The 19366-nt window shown below is 33.9% G+C and overlaps 1 protein-coding gene across 1 annotated transcript in view; it reads left to right on the forward strand.

Annotated features, from left to right (window-relative positions):
* Positions 1 to 656: 656 nt before the first annotated feature.
* Positions 657 to 19366, forward strand: part of LOC143057415 (uncharacterized) — a 23314-nt gene continuing 4604 nt past the window's right edge. Inside the window, exons 1-5 of the mRNA XM_076230720.1 lie at positions 657 to 737; positions 9195 to 10486; positions 12050 to 12113; positions 15507 to 15818; positions 18558 to 18860. Of these exons, the coding sequence (XP_076086835.1) occupies positions 698 to 737; positions 9195 to 10486; positions 12050 to 12113; positions 15507 to 15818; positions 18558 to 18860 (2011 nt within the window). The 5' untranslated portion in view covers positions 657 to 697. The remainder of the gene's footprint in view (positions 738 to 9194; positions 10487 to 12049; positions 12114 to 15506; positions 15819 to 18557; positions 18861 to 19366) is intronic.

Here is a 19366-nt window from a genome sequence, read left to right on the forward strand (position 1 = left end):
GTTGCACGACGAACGTACCACTGTCGTACGACAGACAATTAATGTGCGATAGTCGTCAGATTGTCGTATGATTGTTTTATTTTAATGTTTTATTTTGGTGCCCACAACAATGTATTTATCGCACGACTGTGGAAAGACACTCTTTCGACAGCCACAAGACAGTGACACGACAAAAAATCGTAGAGCAAAAATGGTGCATATACAATTTTCGTCCCACGACACACGACAGTTCCACGATGCTGGAAATATCGTGCGACTGTCGCACGACGATCACAGATGACCCGCGATTTGGCCAAATTTCATTTCGACGTGGCGCTGCATAGAAGTGTCGTGGGTTCGTTGTGACCAGGGCTTAAATGAACATGCATTTTCTATGTCGTCGATTATCGATTATTGATGGTATACCCTAGTTCAATCGGAGACATTTTAAACTTAATTACCAGTAAAAATAACATGTGTCTGATTGTGTGATTGTTTATGCTAAGTATTATAAAATTCCGATATTGCCGCTGTATTGTGTTTTTAATTAAGTGGGTTTTTATTGCAAAGATGAAAACAATATCGAGTTCCCCCATCATTGTTTTTGTTAGAACTAAAGTTACCCCAAAATAATTCTTTAAAGTAATAAAGCTTGTAAATTAGATGTGTCCGACATTCATGAATTAGTGGTCAGATGATTCATTCTCAATTGTAAAAAATGTTGATTTGCGTTTTGGTTCTTTATGCTCTAAAATTGGGTAAGTATAACTTACTTGTGCCATGGTAAATGTTGTTTACATATTTTCTTGTTTTATAGTGATCAAGATAATAATACATCGTTGACTGTGTACTCCTATTTTTGACATGTTCACCTATTATGTCTGTTTATTTTGTTCCTACATCATTGTCAATATAATGGAATTGTATGCCACTGTCCTACAAGTGAGAGGTTTAGCTAGCTATAAAACCAGGTTAAATCCACCATTGTCTACTTCAAAAATGACTGTACCAAGTCAGGAATATGACAGTTGTCCATAAGTTTTGATTTAGCCGTTTGATAAGGTACGTTCCGTTTTGATTTTTCCTCTTCGTATTTTGCAATAATTTAAAAATAGAATTTTGATTTTCCTTCAAATAGCATTCATAAATTTAAAAAAATACCTTATATGTTTGCTGCAGTTTTGACCTAGATATTCAAATGTTTAGAGAGTTAAAAGAAAATAATAATTTTAATAGAGCCACAGTGTCATTTAATATCACTATGGAACGAAACCTATGATTACCATCGGTGTTGTGTGATTGACAATGTTTATTCTTTATGTATCTATGTGTTGACTGTTAACTGTTGTTTGTTTGTTTATCCTTTCTCTTTTTCGTTTGCTTTCTTTTAGTTTTGGCTTGAGAAACCTCACTGGGCACCCTTTTTTTGGAGCTACGGAAAGTCTTGTCTCCTCTTACTTTCATTTTAATTATAAAATTATTTCGAATGTTTGACTGTTAAGGGCTCTTATTATTTTAATCAAATCAGACATAACAGTCAAGGGGAAAAGTTATCATTATATCACGGTGGGTATGGTTGTCCTGCGAGAGAACGTACTGTGCTGGTGATTCGGTCCTGACGGGTGCTGGTGATCAATGAAAAAATGTAAACAAAGACGAAAATGATGATTTTTGACGTTTTCACTCATAAAAAATGGAAGAAAACGGTTGAGATTTTTCAATTTTGTTTCTTATGGGTTCATATGTAAACCATTAAAAAGTTGACCCTCTAAACTGTTTCAGTAAGCGTAACACAAAAATGCTCATTTTCAGAAAATCTAGAACTGAAAAAATAAAACAAAAATGCTCATGGAGTCCGCTTTCTATACAGCAATCCACACGACAAAACTATTTTGTGAATAAAACATTGCAATTAATTAAAATTTAGCATTTTCTCAATTTATTCATGTCCTGATACTGTGCTGGTGGGTCCTGTCATTGTGCTGGTGGGTCCTGATACGGTGCTGGTGATTTTGGATAAGAAGTTGGTCATATTTGAAACAAATGTTACAAAATCAATAAAATTGGGCAGATAAATGTTGTCAATAGGATCTATGACTCCTATTTTAGCTCTTGTGCATCCATTTTGGCTGTTTAATATGTGTTTTTAAATGATCGTAACTTGTATTACATAATTACATAAAAGGGCAACATCTTTCGTCCAATATCAGATAACAATATATAGTATCTAAAATAAAAATAGTTTTATTAAGATATTAAATGCCCCTTACATTGAGGCTTCAACAATGATCAAAGCCCATGCCGCATAGACTTGTTTGCTAGCGCTCCGCATTCCCCTCCCCACTTCCACCCAACCAACCTTCCTCATTTCCTCCTTCATTGTTACAGTGGTGTACCAACACAACAAAATAATAACACAAAGACACACATTATTGAACAACGAATGCTCGCAGGTACTGAACATGCGGAAAGCTAGTTCAAAGTCGCATTTCCAACTAATAGATAAACTATGTTCTCATATACAAAAATCCAAATCGTGTCGATTAAAAAAGTCTCAAAACTTAAGTTCACATTTTAATGTTTGATGAAGCAGAACTTTAAAAGTGTGCAGTGAATCTTGTGCTCACAACAGTTATTGTCATAATTATGTTTGCATAAGACTTATAAAGGAATAAAGAAGGTACCTATAATATTTTACACTTCAATTTAATAATCATGAATGGAAGGAAATGGTACGGAAGATTACATAGGACAAAAAGAAATTGATAGTTTTTTTTGACAAAAGACTTAAACGCTTCTTTGCATTATATAGAACAGCTCTTCTATAAAAGCATGCAAAAAAAAACTTTGATTGACTTGCTTGCTATGTTTGCTTGGATGTTTTCAAACAATAGGGAGGCGGAGTTTCAATACATACTGGGATTAATTTGATTGGACAAATAAAAACTGAGAGGAATTGAAGTTAATGTATTAGAAGAGCTGTAAATTCTAAGAAAAAAATCTTGTTGTCGTAGATGGTTAAATCCTCAACAAAATCTCAATAACTTTGTTAAAACGAATAAAGGTTTCAAATCAAATGTTCGTGAACTGTTTAGCTTCCACCCTAACGAGGCATGTTAGCTGTTCGAATGCTGTTGCAACTGACGCACGGAAACTTTCACATTTCCATCTTCTTTACTGAAATATTTTACCCAGCTCATACTTGACAGGATTGTTATCCTAGTAACAGGTATAACCAATGAATTGAACACGTCAAGTTAAAAATTCCACAATACTATATTATTCATTTTATGTGTCTATTTGTTCGAAAAAAGTCGAAAAGTAGAGAGTTTTTCTAATGTCATGATTATCAGTCGCTTTCTAGATCTATGCTAAGCATTTATTTCAGATGACATGGACTCCTCACCCTGGTGACCCTGCTGCGTTTCATAACTTTATCCGTATACATATATCAACAGATAAACAAAAGGCTGCAACTGGTATTTTTGTATTTAAAATTATTCGTTGTAACGAGAATTTTTGTGGTGAATGGAAACTGTGAAGGTCTAAATCTTAAATTGCTTATAAATGTTGCTGGACCCAGTTTCGTTATCTGATCTGAATTTTCTGAAATGTGCAAGGTAAATGGACATTGGCCTTTTGATTTTTTTACTCGGTAAGTTTTGCCCTAATTGCTTGAACTTTTGCAATATTAACGCCGATTTCAATGAGTGTGTAGACAAAGGGAATATCTTTGGTTATCTTGCTTGTTGAACAGAAAAGTCATTGTTATGTTATGTAAACTTCCCTACTTTAAGAGTAGACTAGTCCGACAAATGACACATCTTTCTGTCTGTAGGACAAGGCTACTTCGAAAGGAGGGTAATATACCTTACCTAACAATGAATTCACGGTTTAGCTAACAAGAAAGCTAACCAAAGATATTACCTTTGCCTACATACTCAATGGAATCGGCTGCAACTAAAAACTCGAATACACTTTAACAGACAATGGTCATGTTTGTTGATGAATATTGTTTTTCCTAGATTCACTCTTGAGCTTATATATGATCTTATAGCGATTTGGGTTGATAACCAGTTGAAATAAAGCCAGTTTTTTGTGTGTGTAGATTTGTATTGTTTTTAACTGTTATGACCTTTTAAAGTTAAATGTAGGTGTTTAATCTAAGAATTTCTTTTTTAAACTAATATACTTGTTTTATACTCAATTGGTAGTATGAAGATACGAGATATTTTAACTTTTTGAAATTGAAGGCACAATTAATAAAGCAAACGGTAGTTTCAAATACTTTTAAATAGATTTTTAACGATAAAGTATCCTTGTGTTGATCCCATGCTAAACATAACAAAAATCTCTGTTCAAAGGTCTGTGAATTTTCTACAAAAAAAGTGATTTTATTTTCACCAAATTCTCTTTTTCTACTAAATACAATAATGAACTATAAATAATAATGCTTTGCAAAAAGTTTCCCCTTGATATATGTAAAAAATTATATCTCTATTATTCCTTGTCTGTGCTATTTTGATACTATTGCAGTTTGCACATTTCGTAATTGACAGGCCACAGAAGGGGTCATAAACCATACACGAAAAGATAAAAATTGATCTAAGTACTTTTAAATTTGCATCTCTGAACCCCCACCCCCGGCTTGTTTTTTTAGGAGGGTGTCTAAAAATTGTCAATTACAGACAGCCGAGTACGCATTTTACTTTCAAGGCGTGATTACGTTGATTGTTAAAGTCCTGAAAACGGATAGATGGCAGGGGCGTAGCTACCCGGAGGCACGACAGCACGTGCATCCACGTCGTTTGCACAAAAAAAAAAAAAAAAAAAAAAGAGAGAAAGATGAATTGGTCAATCGGAATCAGAGACTGTTGGTGTCTTTTCCGTCTATCCCGGATATTAGTTTGACTACCTAGTTACAAGTGTTGATGAAACTCTTCATTCAGAAAAAAGATCGTAGCTCCGAAGTTGCATGCACATTGATTCGGCATGCAAAAAAAGAAATGGCAAAATAAAAATTTATAAATTGAATGTTAAAGGAAACACCTATGTTGTCACTTTTTTTAATTGATGAAATATCATTAAATAACGACATTTGGTTTCAAAATATTTTTTTTTTTTGGAGATTATGACAAAATCGGAATGTTACTTGTATCTTTTACAAGATTTTTACTTTTGAATTTGTAATACTCAGTCTAAGATATGTAGTTTTGGAGCACATTTAACCGTGTACAGTTCATCAGTTTGGAATGAGATGTACCAATCGGCATAAGAATTATCAGATCCCTTCGATTTCGTTGAAAATATGCCGAGGCGATGTGGTTGACAGACTACTGGAGCCAATCACCCTGCAAACACGCCAAAACAGTATTGGAAAGTCTCATTATTTTTTGCGTTCATAGACCATATGATAAGGCAACTGGAGAGTGGAGTCGCGTCAAGTTATCGGAAAATCGCTTCTTTGTGCTGTATCTGCTTCATCGTGTTGTAGGAAATATCACAAACGAACAAATCTCAATATTGTCTGAAACATACGAAACTGACCTAGCATGTAATTTTGACGAATTCAATTGGGAGGTCGCTCGATGCCGAACACGTACGCTGGTTTATAACATCTCGCGAGTGCTACCATGCCATGATAGCCCTGAGATCTATCAGTCACGGTACTACGTATGTAATTGAAAACAAATGTACGATAAACAATGAACAACGAAAGTTACATAGCATTACTGCATATTCATCGGGATTTCAGTGTGAATGTTGACAAAGTAATATAGAAGTTTGTTTCTGCGCAGACCCGAAGAGCAGATTTTGGACAATTTTGAGTAAATTATGTATCACAAATATATGTTGTTTATGTATTACTATATTCAGAAGATTTATTAAAAGTTTTACATTCATAAATTTTTATCTACATATAGCTCCTCTTTTAACCGTCCTATGACCGAAAACCGAAAAAAAAAAAATTCTGCATAATAGGGTCCCTATAATTTTTCGCCTCGCTACGCTCGGCAGTAGTTGCTTTTACATCGTTTCTTTCTAGCTACGCCCCTGGATGGGAACAAAAATGTTTGATATATCTGGTTTTAGATTCAGTTTTTTTAAATATAAATTAAGGCTACATTTTCATATAATAATACTAAGAATTCACAATATCATAAAATGCAGAAAAAAATGGATGAATTGAAATATCTTAGTAAGGAGTCATTACTACAGAGATGGTGTGTTTGACACACAAAACGTAAAAGCTTAGTGATATTACCAATATTATAATAAAAGTGTATTTTAGTTGGGTAATTTTTCCATTTACTTAATTTTTTCAATTAGAAGTAAGGCACATTTGATTTTTATTCATAAAGATATTTAAATATAGAAAAGTAGGACACATTGTTCACTTCCTCCCCAGTAATTCTTTATCAAAGATATTTATTTATTTTGGAATTTTGAAATGAAAAAGCTAAGAAATCTTAGTTTTGTTAGTGTTCTCTAGGTTATCTCGTCTTCATTCTCTGACATATTCTAGTCTGCCCTTTCATAAAATAGTGTATTTTTTTTTAATGTTCTATCGAACTTTCGAAAAAAAATACCTGATAACCGTTTAGACAAAAAAATTATGTTGAAAAAATCTTACAGATACAGCAAGTGATTCTTAATAGCTATAAGATACATTTTAAAATACAACTTTTAAATCTTACGGGAAACTATTCCAAGCTTAAAATTTTCACTGTAACCTCGCTCTAACTTATCCCCTACTCCCCCCCCCCCCCAAAAAAAAAAGAAAACCAAACAATCAAACAAACAAATTCGCAATACTATTGTCATTCTTATAGTCATCACTCAATTGTTCAAATGTGTTTTAAGCTGCCAAAGACATTTTTATTTTATGGGTTATTGATGAAGGTCGTACGATGACGTATGGTTGTTAACACATACTTTCTTTGGTTTCTTATGGAAATTTGTCCATTGACAACAAACATACCACATCATATACTTTATATAAGTATTGTATAAATTACAACGTATTTTCATGATCTTGCAAAATGATCGTAATCCCGAAAAACGTTAACATATTTTCTTATCTTAAAAGGGGACAAGAAGGGTTCCATTAACAGGCCAATAAATAAGATTACAGTTAATTTACAAAAAAAATAGGGGTATGTTTTCTCTCATAATAACAGTAAACAGATTCACAAAAATGTCAATTTCAAGAAAGTAGACAACAGTTAATTAGTCAATAACAGTACAGCATCAATGATATAAAATATATGACACTTTTAACTAAAATATAAAGGCACAGAACCAGGACATAGGAGCACAGAACCAGGACCGTTTTTCTTATCACCAGCACAGCGACAGGACAATTCCGTTTAACGAACTTGCACGACTTTTTCAATATAATATTGTTGTAATATACTTTGCATGGTACTTATGACGCATCAGAGAAAAATTAAGCAACAAAACAGTCGTTTTATTGCCGTTCTGATACAATGTAAACAAACCCACCAGCACAGAATCAGGACCCACCAGCACCCGTCAGGACCGAATCACCAGCACAGTACGTTCTCTCGCAGGACAACCATACCCACCGTGTATATGCGTAATTTAAATCTATGAATCTTAAAAATGTCAGGGTAGCTTGACTTCAAAGACAACCTAAAGAATGAGCTATAAACCAAAAAAAGTACAAAAAGTATAGAAAAAGCCGAGCGAGGAATGAAAAAGTTTTGCACGAGGGATATACATTACTATATTTTAAATAATTTACAAAATTTTGTAACCACAAATAATTATTATAAATATTATGTTATAGTTTTATGGGAATTTTACAACCTGCCATCACATTTAATGATAGGTATTTTGAACATTGCCTTAAAGCGTGATTTGGCTAGCCACAAAACCAGGTTTAACCTACCATTTTTTCTCTAAATGTCCTGTACCAAGTCAGGAAAACGGCAGTTGCTATCTTATATAAAAAAAGAAGATGTGGTATGATTGCCAATGAGACAACTCTCCACAAGAGATCAAAATGACACAGAAGTTAACAATTATAGATCGCCATACAGCCTTCAACAATGAGCAAAGTCCATACCGCATATTCAGCTATAAAAGGCCCCGAAATGACAATGTAAAACCATTCAAACAAGAAAACTAAAGGCCTCATTTATGCACCAAAAATGAACGAAAAACAAATATGTAACACATAAACAAACGACAACCACTGAATTACAGACTCCTGACTTGGGACAGGCACAAACATACAGAATGTGGTGGAGGAGGTGTAAAATATGGTTCGTTTGTTGCATTTGCGGGTTTTTTTTTGCACACAGTGTATGTTGTATCATTGTTTTCCTCGAATAGTTGGTGTATTTTCCTTAGTTTTAGTCTGCAAATAAAGGCAACAGTAGTATACCGCTGTTCAAAACTAGTAAATCTATGAACAAAAAACAAAATCGAGGAAACAAACTAAAACTGAGGGAAACGCATTAAATATAAGAGGAGAACAACGACACAAAATTAAAATGTAACACACACAGCAACGGACTAAGCATTAGACAAAATGCAATGAGAATAACAAATATAACATCAAAACCAAATACATGAATTTGGGATAGAAATGTACCGAGACACGTCTTATAATAATGTGAATTCACACTCATATTTGTTTTCTCTCGATCGATTTATTACTTTTGAACAGTAATATACTACTGTTGCCTTTATTTAAAACACACTGAATACTTTTGTATCTACAACGTTCATACGCAGGTGGATAAAAGGACTCGTATTAAGATTCGTGCAAATTAATCGATGACAAATTCACCCAGTTACATAAGGGAACCTATTACCTGATGTCTTACATACGCAGACACAGGGTAGTAAAGAATGTCGTTTGCTTCACGTCACTTGATAAGGTAAAAAATCACATTGACGAAATATGGATGAGGTCATTTATTGCTTTAATTTAAAAAAAAAATACTTTTTTAGATTTTTTTTTAGTCTGTTCATTTTTCTCAATTATTGATTTCTATTCTCCTTTAAACGTTTTTTTCTGTATTCTTTACATTTATTTACCTATTTACTCTCTCCTTTTTGCGTTCCCTTGATCTGTACCTCTGCACATTATTCCATATTCAGTAATCCCTATGTATACAATTAAAGCAGATTTATCACTAACTGAATATAAAGTGATAGTAAAACTTGCATTTTTGTTTTAGGATTATGTATGGCAGACCAAACACTAGTTGGTACAGAATTTCTTTTTGTTGTTCCGATTGAGTACAATTCGTCATCAATTAGCAAATCTTACATTATCATTAACAACCATGAAACAAATATGGCTTTTGTTAGTGTAAAAACCCCGAAAAACCCTAAACTGCTTGATAACAGACTCGACATCACTGGTAACTCTTTTAGAAAAATTATAATTCCAGAAGATGTGTTCAGTAGATTATTCGACCCTGCACAAGAAAATAGCATTTATATTGAAGTGACGAACAGCGTCAACATTGACGTCACAGTTGTCATCTTAACTGCGTATGATTCGGATTCTTTCTTCGTGTTCCCTCTTTCACTTCTAGGAAATTCCTATAATGTAATCGCACCAAAGATGTCGAACGACTCGTATTCGTTTGTGTCTCTGGTTTTCCCCGAGTTTAGCAACCAGATCACTCTTACCTTCCATAAAATGGTTGATCTTGTAGATTTTAATCAAGCAATAGCTACAAGCATTACTTTGGTAAACAACATCACCGCCGAGGTCAATATAAAGTACGCATACAATGTGATTATCTTGTGGTATGATGACGATTTGACTGGTCTTCAAATTACAAGTAACACAGATATAGCAGTGTTTGCAGGGTGTGCGCACATGACCTTTCTTAATAATGGAAATCCTAAATTCTTTATGATCGACCAAGTACCACCAACTCTCGTCTTGGGACGAGATTATATTATAAGCAGATTTGGATCTCATCATCTTGGAGGTGTATTTATCCTTACAACTTCTGATAATACTTCAATAATAGCGTACAATGAAGATAGTTGCATGTATCACAAGGGTCATACTAATGATTGGGATTACTACGAAATGAACTCAGATATTCTTTTCATTTCATCCAGTGAACCAATAGCAGTTGTCCATATTTTAGAATCGGGTACGTCAAAGCCGTCAATGTATTACCCCACTCCAATGGATGGATTTCAGAAATCTTATGAATTTTACATTCCACCTTCATATGAACAGTGGGATATTTTTGGTATCACGGTTTTCACGTCCGACTCTAGCAGTATCATGCTAAACTCTCAATCGGTTCAGGCTACTTCTACAGGTTCAAATGACCTGGACATTGGTGGTGTGTCGTATTCGGCGCTGGTATATACCCCTGATCCAGGACAAATCAACAGAATAAATCATACCAGTGCAAACTTTGGTGGTTATGTATACTACGAACGTAATTCCTCGCTGATTTTACACACTCTTGGAGGACATTATTTCCAGAGAAATATGGTAAGTCAACTCTTTATTATTTTTAGCTTTTTTTCCTAATGCTTGTAATTCAAAAGTTTGGTTGAATTGCTTGCTTTGTTTGAAAAAACATTTGCTCAAAAATTATAAATAAGATTGACATCTGCAATCAATAGATATTGAGGGCTTTAGCTTATATAATGTTATCGGATGCTTCCGCAAACATTTACACATACAGAGTGAGCAAGCCAACCAAACCTTTGAACTACATGCATTAGGAAATTAGCTCTAAAGCATTGTATAAATCACAAATGTAACTTCAATACACTACCGATCACTAATTGAAATTCAATTTATTTTATAAGTTTATATACCTATCAAAAATTTGTCTTCAATACATATCACTTACAAGTGTTACACTAAACAAACGTTGTTCTGGATTAAATTCGAATATCACGGGCCAGGCCATAATTAAATTTCAAACAAATATATTGCTTACATGAATTATTTCTTAAAGTCATAAGAAACCTCGGTATAAAAAAATATGCATATGTTTTTTTATAACTTAATGGATAGTTTGCATTATACAACTTATGTACATATACTTTTAACTGGTGAAAATTCTTTAATTTGTCAACATTTACAAAAAGTAAACTTATTTTTAATTGCTTCCTTCTAGGAAGCAACTCCCCGACATATTTTCTGTATGCATAGTGACCTGAGCGTAACCCTCCTCGTAAAAACCCGGTGATTGTAATACGCATGGATCTGTCATTAAAATAAACAATAAATACAGTATATGATTGTACATGTTAGACACGTGCTAAATACTCATGCTTTTTGTTGTTTGTTTACTATAAGGTGACAATCGGTAAACTTCGGCTTAAAAACACGGCATTTAATGAGCAGCCATATTTTTAAAATCATAACAGACAGAGAGAGAAAAAAAATTGACGATTTTACGATATATTGGCGTAAAAATTGAGAAAATCGTGCACCGAGGACTAAGTTTATGATATATACATGCATTGGTTCAAGAGTTGTAAAAACATTTTGTTTCACCACTCACTCGTTTCATATGACTTTAAATAATGCTAATCCTTTTTGCATATGTATAAACAATTGAAAATGAATGACCCGTTACAATTGTTACAGATGATTTATACTCCAATAGACCATAAGATGATATAGTATATGCGACGTGTGACGTTAACGAAATATGAGGTGTTACATTTTACTCAAACACTTAAGGAATGACTGTAATATTTTTTTCTGCCAATGAAGAATTCGAAATGACATCAAACATGTGGTGCACACTGAAGCAGGTAATTTACAAATATGTACCACATGTTTTTTTTGGAATAGAAAATCAAAAATCTTAAGTTACTCTTGATGATTAAAATTCCTAATTTTGCGGAGTTTATCATAAAAAAACCAATGACCGTGACAAAATTAGGTCTATGAGCTGATAGACAAAAAAAAATTAGCTCATAAAGAGACATATTAGATTTAAGATTCAATGGTTTCGTCATAGAACTGACAAATAAATACCACTTGCTTAGCGGGGATAACACTTGTACTATGTAAAATTTTCTTCCTTTGCAGACTTGCAAGTCTGGTAACAACATCCCAGGATGCATTACACCAAACACAAGTTGTCCATATTCAGGTAAAGTTTAATCATACGACAAGACAACTAAGCTTCATTGGTTCAATATGAATGTATTCATATCGTTACCTTAATATCAGATATACTAAGTACAGCTATTTCTGTAATCGAGGCAGGGTCGTTAATTATTGGTTCTAGATATAATGCAGAGATTTACCCTGTGCTGCAATTACATGTAGAGCATGTTTTTGTTTCCAGGGCTTCCTATCGAAAAAAAAGGAAAAGTGCCTTTCAAGAAATAAAGACAGAAATATGGCATAAATATTTTTTAATCGCAGCTGTGTCTCACATGAAGTAAAAATATAAATAAAGTAATTTCATAAATGCTTAAAAATAATCTCGGGAAGTGTTGGACAAACTCTTTCCACGATCAATTGCTGTAATTGGTCAATATTTTCTCGCATCTGCGTACTTCAATGCAGCGAGTGTTAACTTCGAGATGATCAACAATTAAAACACAGTGACTGGTTTGTAAATGTATACTTCATATGCGTTAATATGTTGTTTTTCGTTATATTTCTAAGGATCCATAACGTATAAAAGACAAAAGACAAACTCCGGTTATAAATCAGAATACATTATTCGTATGAATTAAGGTAGCACAATACAAAGATTTTTCATCTCCAATCAGACATCTTTAAACTGATATAATTCCACTCATCTTTCTTTAAATTTCATAAATGAGGTACCAAAAGAAAGAAGAAAGATTAATCTTTTAAATTGTGATAATTTCATTATGACATAATTATTACATAATTGATTGTTATGTAATAAGTTGCCATATTGTGATGTCCATACTTAAATGAATTTAGCTTCTTTGTCATTCATAGCATCCCAAAATATTGTATAGATTCTTGCACAACACAGTTTGACCTCCAAAACTGTGTCTCAGATTTTTCCTATTGCATTTCATCCTCTCATAAATCTTCAATGAAGTTTGCAACATCAATTCATAAGATACCACTAAATTCAATTGGGTATAAAATTTGTTGTATTGATGTTTTTGGAAATCTGAGACACAGTTTTGGAGGTCAAGCTGTGTTGTACTAGAATCTATAAAATATTTTGGGATGCTATGAAGAACAAAGACGATAAATTCATTCAAGTGTGGACATCACAATATAGCAACTAATTACATAATAATTAATTATGTAATAATTATGTCATAATGAAATTATCACAATTTGAAAGATTAATCTTTCTTCTTTCTCTTGGTACCTTATTTATAAAATATAAAAAAGGATGAAATGAATTACATCAGTTTAAAGTTGTCTGATTGGGATTGAAAAAATGTTTGTATTGTGCAATTTAATGGCAATGAAACATCAAGCCTAGGTCACAGAATTCATACGACATCTAGCAGTCAAAAATCGTCTATGTTATATTTCATGATCTTAAAAAGTTTCTCGTAATTGTTTGTGTTTTTGGTTTTGTTGCTCGAGATATTTTTTTCTAGTAATTTCCTAACATTTAAGTTCACGACAACATTCACAGAATCTCTTTGAGCGAATACTTAGTATGCATCAGAGATAAAAAATTTACATGCTTTGCTCGTGATTCTTTGTAGTATTAAATGAAGTACTAGAACACCCCTCGAAATCGCGGGCATATACAGCTTGTGAACTGTTGTAGCATGATTTTTTTTAAAAAGATATATTATGTATGGAAAATTTCATAAAAAGGTATCAAAAGCCCTCTCCCTTTTTCCAAAGTCCGATATTTGATTACTTTCTGTTAAATTCAATCATTTTCGTGTTTCTGGCCTCGGACCAGAATCATTCCTCTCCTTTGCTACAATGCATCTTTTGGTAAAAGTCAAATTAAATTAAAAATTTACACCGCTTCAAATATGAAATAACTTTAAGTGTAACTGCTTATAGATATACCATTATTAGTCTTACAAAATATGCTTCTAGGACAATCCATCAGTCAGTGCTTTTTAAGAGCCTTATTAACATGCCAATGGTAGGATATGAATCTTGTATAAATGACTAAGACCGACTACTGGTAATTTGAGGGGTAGTCGGAGGAGTCTTGATCCCGAAATCCAGCTTAAAAACATGAAATCCCGAGATGCAGTATTTAAAGAAATTCATATCCTGAAATCGAAAAATATATTCCCGGATCCCGTAAGGATCAATCCCCAAATCCCGAACTTAAAAACACCCGATCCCGACGTCTCGAAAAAGGTCCTGCCTCCCTCTAATCTCTACCCTACTTTCATTTTTGCCAAATCACTACTTTCACTTTCGGCAATAGATTTTTATGCCCCATTTATGGGCGTTATGTTTTCTAGTCTGTGCATCCGTGCGTTCGTTCGTTCGTTCGTCCGTCAAACCCGACAATAATTAGTTTATGTTTAATCCAGTTTTTACAACTAATGCAGTTCAGATCATATTGATACTTGACTTTTATGCCCCACCCACCTACTATAGTACAGGGGCATTATGTTTTCTGGTATGTGCGTCCGTTCGTTCGTTTGTCTGTTCTTTCGTCCGTCCGTTCGTTCGTCCGTCTCTTCCGCTTCAGGTAAAAGGTTTTGGTCGAGGTAGTTTTTGATGAAGTTGAAGTCCAATCAACTCAAAACTTAGTAAATATAGTGCCAATGTGGCATCCGTGTACTATGGACACATTCTTGTTTCCACATGTTTTACTTATTTTAATAAATATGCAACTGGTATCACCCCTTGAATAGTAAACAGAAGACAGAATACAGAGAGTGTCAATATATTAAAATAGTATTGTGTAGTTTACATGTAGATAAACGCGAAAAATAATTGTGCACTCTAAGGAGGTATAATAGTTGTGGTTCTTGCGATCTAAACACCATGATATGGAGAATGCTCTGATTGGCTTATTTATTTTTCATTTTTGTTATCTATCATACGATTGGTTGTACTTTGCATGTTTCAAACCGGAAATCTAATCTATGACTTAAAGTCAGTCTGATGACGGAATTAATATCCGGACTCTTTTTTTGCTGTTTTTCTCCAAAAATAACTCAATCTGAATAATCATAAGAATGGATGACAAATGCGACTTTGTATGTTACCTATAGAACACAGAGGCATGATGATTAATTTATTGTGGAAGGAAGAGAAGCGACACACAAAATGAGGTCTTCTCGTTTAATAGTATAGATACACATTTTGATTCCTCCTCATGACGCAAGATAACTATATTTGCTAGATGCTGTTCACTTTGCATTTTTACATTGAAGAACACAGCTCCTGGTCATATTAATTAATTATAAACTATAAATTAGAAAAAATTATAAATGATGTGTCTCTTTTGTCGTCTTCAACTTTGTCCCTCGGTGTATTTTTCCTTTTTGAGTTTTACTTGTATATAAAAACAAACTTGACATAAATATATATTATTTTTCAACTTCAGCTCCCTCTATTAGGATTGCGAATGAAAGCTCCAGTATCCTTTATGGTGGCAATATTACACTGCACTGCCTTATTGTTGCACATCCTGCCATTACGACATTCAGCTGGGGTATCAACACATCCACAGGATTTACTGACATAACTTCCGGTGGATCATACTCGGTAGAGACTGATACCTCTGCAGGCAACAATGGACAAGCTAACACAACATTGACAATCTCGAATGTCACTTTTGTCGAGAAAACATATACTTGTCGTGCTGGTAATAATATTGGGGACGAATTTGTAAGCGTGACGTTATATGTTCTTGGAGGTAAGATTTCTCTAAATCAGGGGCGAATTCATAATTTGAAATAAATAGACCTCTAGCCTTATAAACAAATAAGAAGATGTGATTTGGTTGCCCATTAGCCAACTTTCTATCCAAATGTCGTAGAAGTAGGCATCTGCAGGTCACCGTACGACCATCAAAAATGAGCATAACCCATACCGAATATGATAAGCAATATATAAAAGGTCCATAGACTATATCAGCCATGATCAGGACCGACAGAAGATTATTTATTATGTATTTATGTAGCCGTTAAGTTTCATTATTTACGAAGTTTGATGTTACGATGGACTGGCATCATTGTTTATAACCGCACTTGGTGAGTCGTGAAAGTATAACCAGGAAGATTTGGACAATTAGGACTTAGATATAAATTAAGATCAGACAATATATTTTAAGTGCTATAGTGACAATTTATTAATCCTTTTATCAAACCTTTTACATGTCTTTGTGTCTAATTAATTCTATTGTTAAATATATGTTTGTCGTGATGGAAATCACTCTGACCATGACAAGTTAATCCGTTGGACACTAATCCTTTTCTATAGTAACTGTTTTTTATATATGCTTTTGTATGATATTTTGTAGTCAGTTTAGGTCTTAGGTCTGGTACTGTCCGGACCTTGCTAATAAAGTTTAAAGTATTGGTATACCGTCTTTGAATCACTATAACACGGAAAACGCCCGGTTATATATTGGTTGAGGTACCCGCGGCACGATCTTGAGCTAGTTCCCCGAAACTAGTATATATAAATACCTCCAGAAGCAGCAATATGGAAGGACCTTGGAATTACCAGCCTTGCAGAAATGGACATCCGTTTCCGTTGAGAAAAGCCGATACCTGTTTGGACTTTCTATGCAAATATTGCGGTAAGACATTGAACGTTTTCACCTACCATCAGTGTTATGCAGTTAACGCTTATTGTTACAAGTGCAGACATCCTGGACATTTTGCTCGCATGTGCAGTTTTCACGTTAAGCCATGTGAAAACCCTAAACCGAAGAAGAAATCCAAGTCGAAATCCAAAATTCAGAGAGATAGTGACCGTATGAGAACGTTTATTGAGAAGAAGCAAATGTCTCAATTTCCGTTTCAAGGACTTGAGGACAAGGAACTCTCCGCTTTTACGTGCTCCGTACAGGACGAATCCGCGAAACTACACATTAACAAGTTGAAAGAGTCTAACCTAAACTTTATCAAAGAAATTGCTGTGCTGAAGTGTGAAAATTCTAAATTAGATGCAGTAATACAAGAAAACGTGATGTTAAGGAACAGTTTGGACAATTTAAATTTGGAACGTTTAAAACATGTTCGGTTAATCCAAACAATCGAGCTGGAGTTAGCTGAACATGCAAGTGGAACTCAAAATTTTGAAATAGAAATAATGCGTTTGAAAGAAGAAAACCGTAATTTAACCAACGCCAGACAGCGCTTAACAATGGAGTTTAAAAATACTGACATGCACTACAATCGCATCTTAAATGATATGGAAGCCGAAATTCAGAGACTGAGGGAAGAGAACGTAAACAGTAGACACGAGATTCAACATCTAGATATAAAACATTCAAACCGAGGTGTGCGTTCGACCCTTGCAATTTGCTCGCGTGGCAATTCGCAGCAACATCATCGGCGTGGAGGAGGATACCCACGACGATAACAAAATTCATTCGGCAACTCGGAGACCGAGTTTAGGTGGAGTAGTGGCGAATATAACCAGGAAGATTTGGACAATTAGGACTTAGATATAAATTAAGATCAGACAATATATTTTAAGTGCTATAGTGACAATTTATTAATCCTTTTATCAAACCTTTTACATGTCTTTGTGTCTAATTAATTCTATTGTTAAATATATGTTTGTCGTGATGGAAATCACTCTGACCATGACAAGTTAATCCGTTGGACACTAATCCTTTTCTATAGTAACTGTTTTTTATATATGCTTTTGTATGATATTTTGTAGTCAGTTTAGGTCTTAGGTCTGGTACTGTCCGGACCTTGCTAATAAAGTTTAAAGTATTGGTATACCGTCTTTGAATTACTATAACACGGAAAACGCCCGGTTATAAAAGCCCTGGATTGATAAAACTATTACTTTAAAATTTGTGTTTGTGGCTTTTATGCTGAACATGCATGCTATAATCAGAAGAGTGAGCAAAGAATCGTCAGCTCGGAAACCTGCGCTCACAATCATGCATTACGCGTTATGTTATTTCACTTAATACCAATTACGTTAGTACAAATAACAGCCGTCAATCAACACGTTTTTGTATTGTTCGTGACTTAAATACGTACAGATTTTTACCCTGATCATATACTTGATATTAAAAAATATGTCATGTTGAGGACGGATATTGGCAACTAATGCTAGTTGCGCGAGAAGGGTAAACTACATCCAGAATCGCTTTAACAAGCGTGGACACAGATCAGTGTGTATACTACGAATGTGTGTTTGAATGTTTGACAGTGTGTTGTGTTCTGACAAAAAGAGTTCTCTGTTCTGTGTCAAAACTATGTTAAACAGTGACACCCCACCTGTACCAAACACTAAGAAGAATAACAGTGTCATGTGTTCAATATTTAGTTTTAATGTTTAAGATTGTAACGGAGGAGACAAAAATTGCATGGATTACCAAATAAATCTGATAAAATGTATTCCACAACTTTGATTTTAGAAAGCAGCAAAAACACAAAATTATTAAACGTTAACTTTTTTTCAGATTTGAAACCTAATGTTAAAAGTCCAAAGTATAGAACAGCTTTAAGTGGAGCTATCATTTCGTTGCCATGTGCTATCGTTGCGACACCTAGTGTCGACTATGTTTATTGGACAAGAACGACAAGCAATAAAATGATAGACATGACCAAAATTAGATACAGTGGGTCGACAACTACTTCACCCTCTTTAAATATAGATCTAGCTCGTACTTCCGACACCGGAGTATATAACTGCCACGCTAACAATACTGTCGGTAGTACTAAAGGACCTGATTTGGTATTGGTAGTTTACGATAACACTGCCGGTAAGATTCGAAAATATTTTGTTGTAAATTTATAGAATGTGTGAATTAACCCATTTTTTTTTTCGATTAGTCAGTTATGTTTATTCTCATGTCGAGCCAAAATATATTTATGCTTTATGTGACAACAATTGAACAAAACCTACATTTTCAGAGACGGCTCATGAAGGGTATAAGTGTGACTTTTTCGTTCTTGAAGAGTAATACTATGATTCTCTCATTGATATTATTGTTAAATTATTTTTTTTTGATATCTTCATCATTTGATATTCAAGATTATATCATTCGGCACTTAAGGATGTATTCTTCTGACATTTCAGTCTCATTGAAATCTCGTTCTGATATTATTTCCAAAACATGGGTCACAAGTGGAAAATAAACTTAACTCTGTGAAAAAATAGGTATTTCCAATGAGTAGTTTTTGAGTAATCAGCTTTTAAAAGTTATTACCAATTAAGTAAGTCTTTTTAGCCAAAATCTTGCGAAAATGGGTGAGGGATACAAAACAT

This window comes from Mytilus galloprovincialis, chromosome 13 (genome assembly GCF_965363235.1).
Source record: "Mytilus galloprovincialis chromosome 13, xbMytGall1.hap1.1, whole genome shotgun sequence".
NCBI lineage: Eukaryota > Metazoa > Mollusca > Bivalvia > Mytilida > Mytilidae > Mytilus > Mytilus galloprovincialis.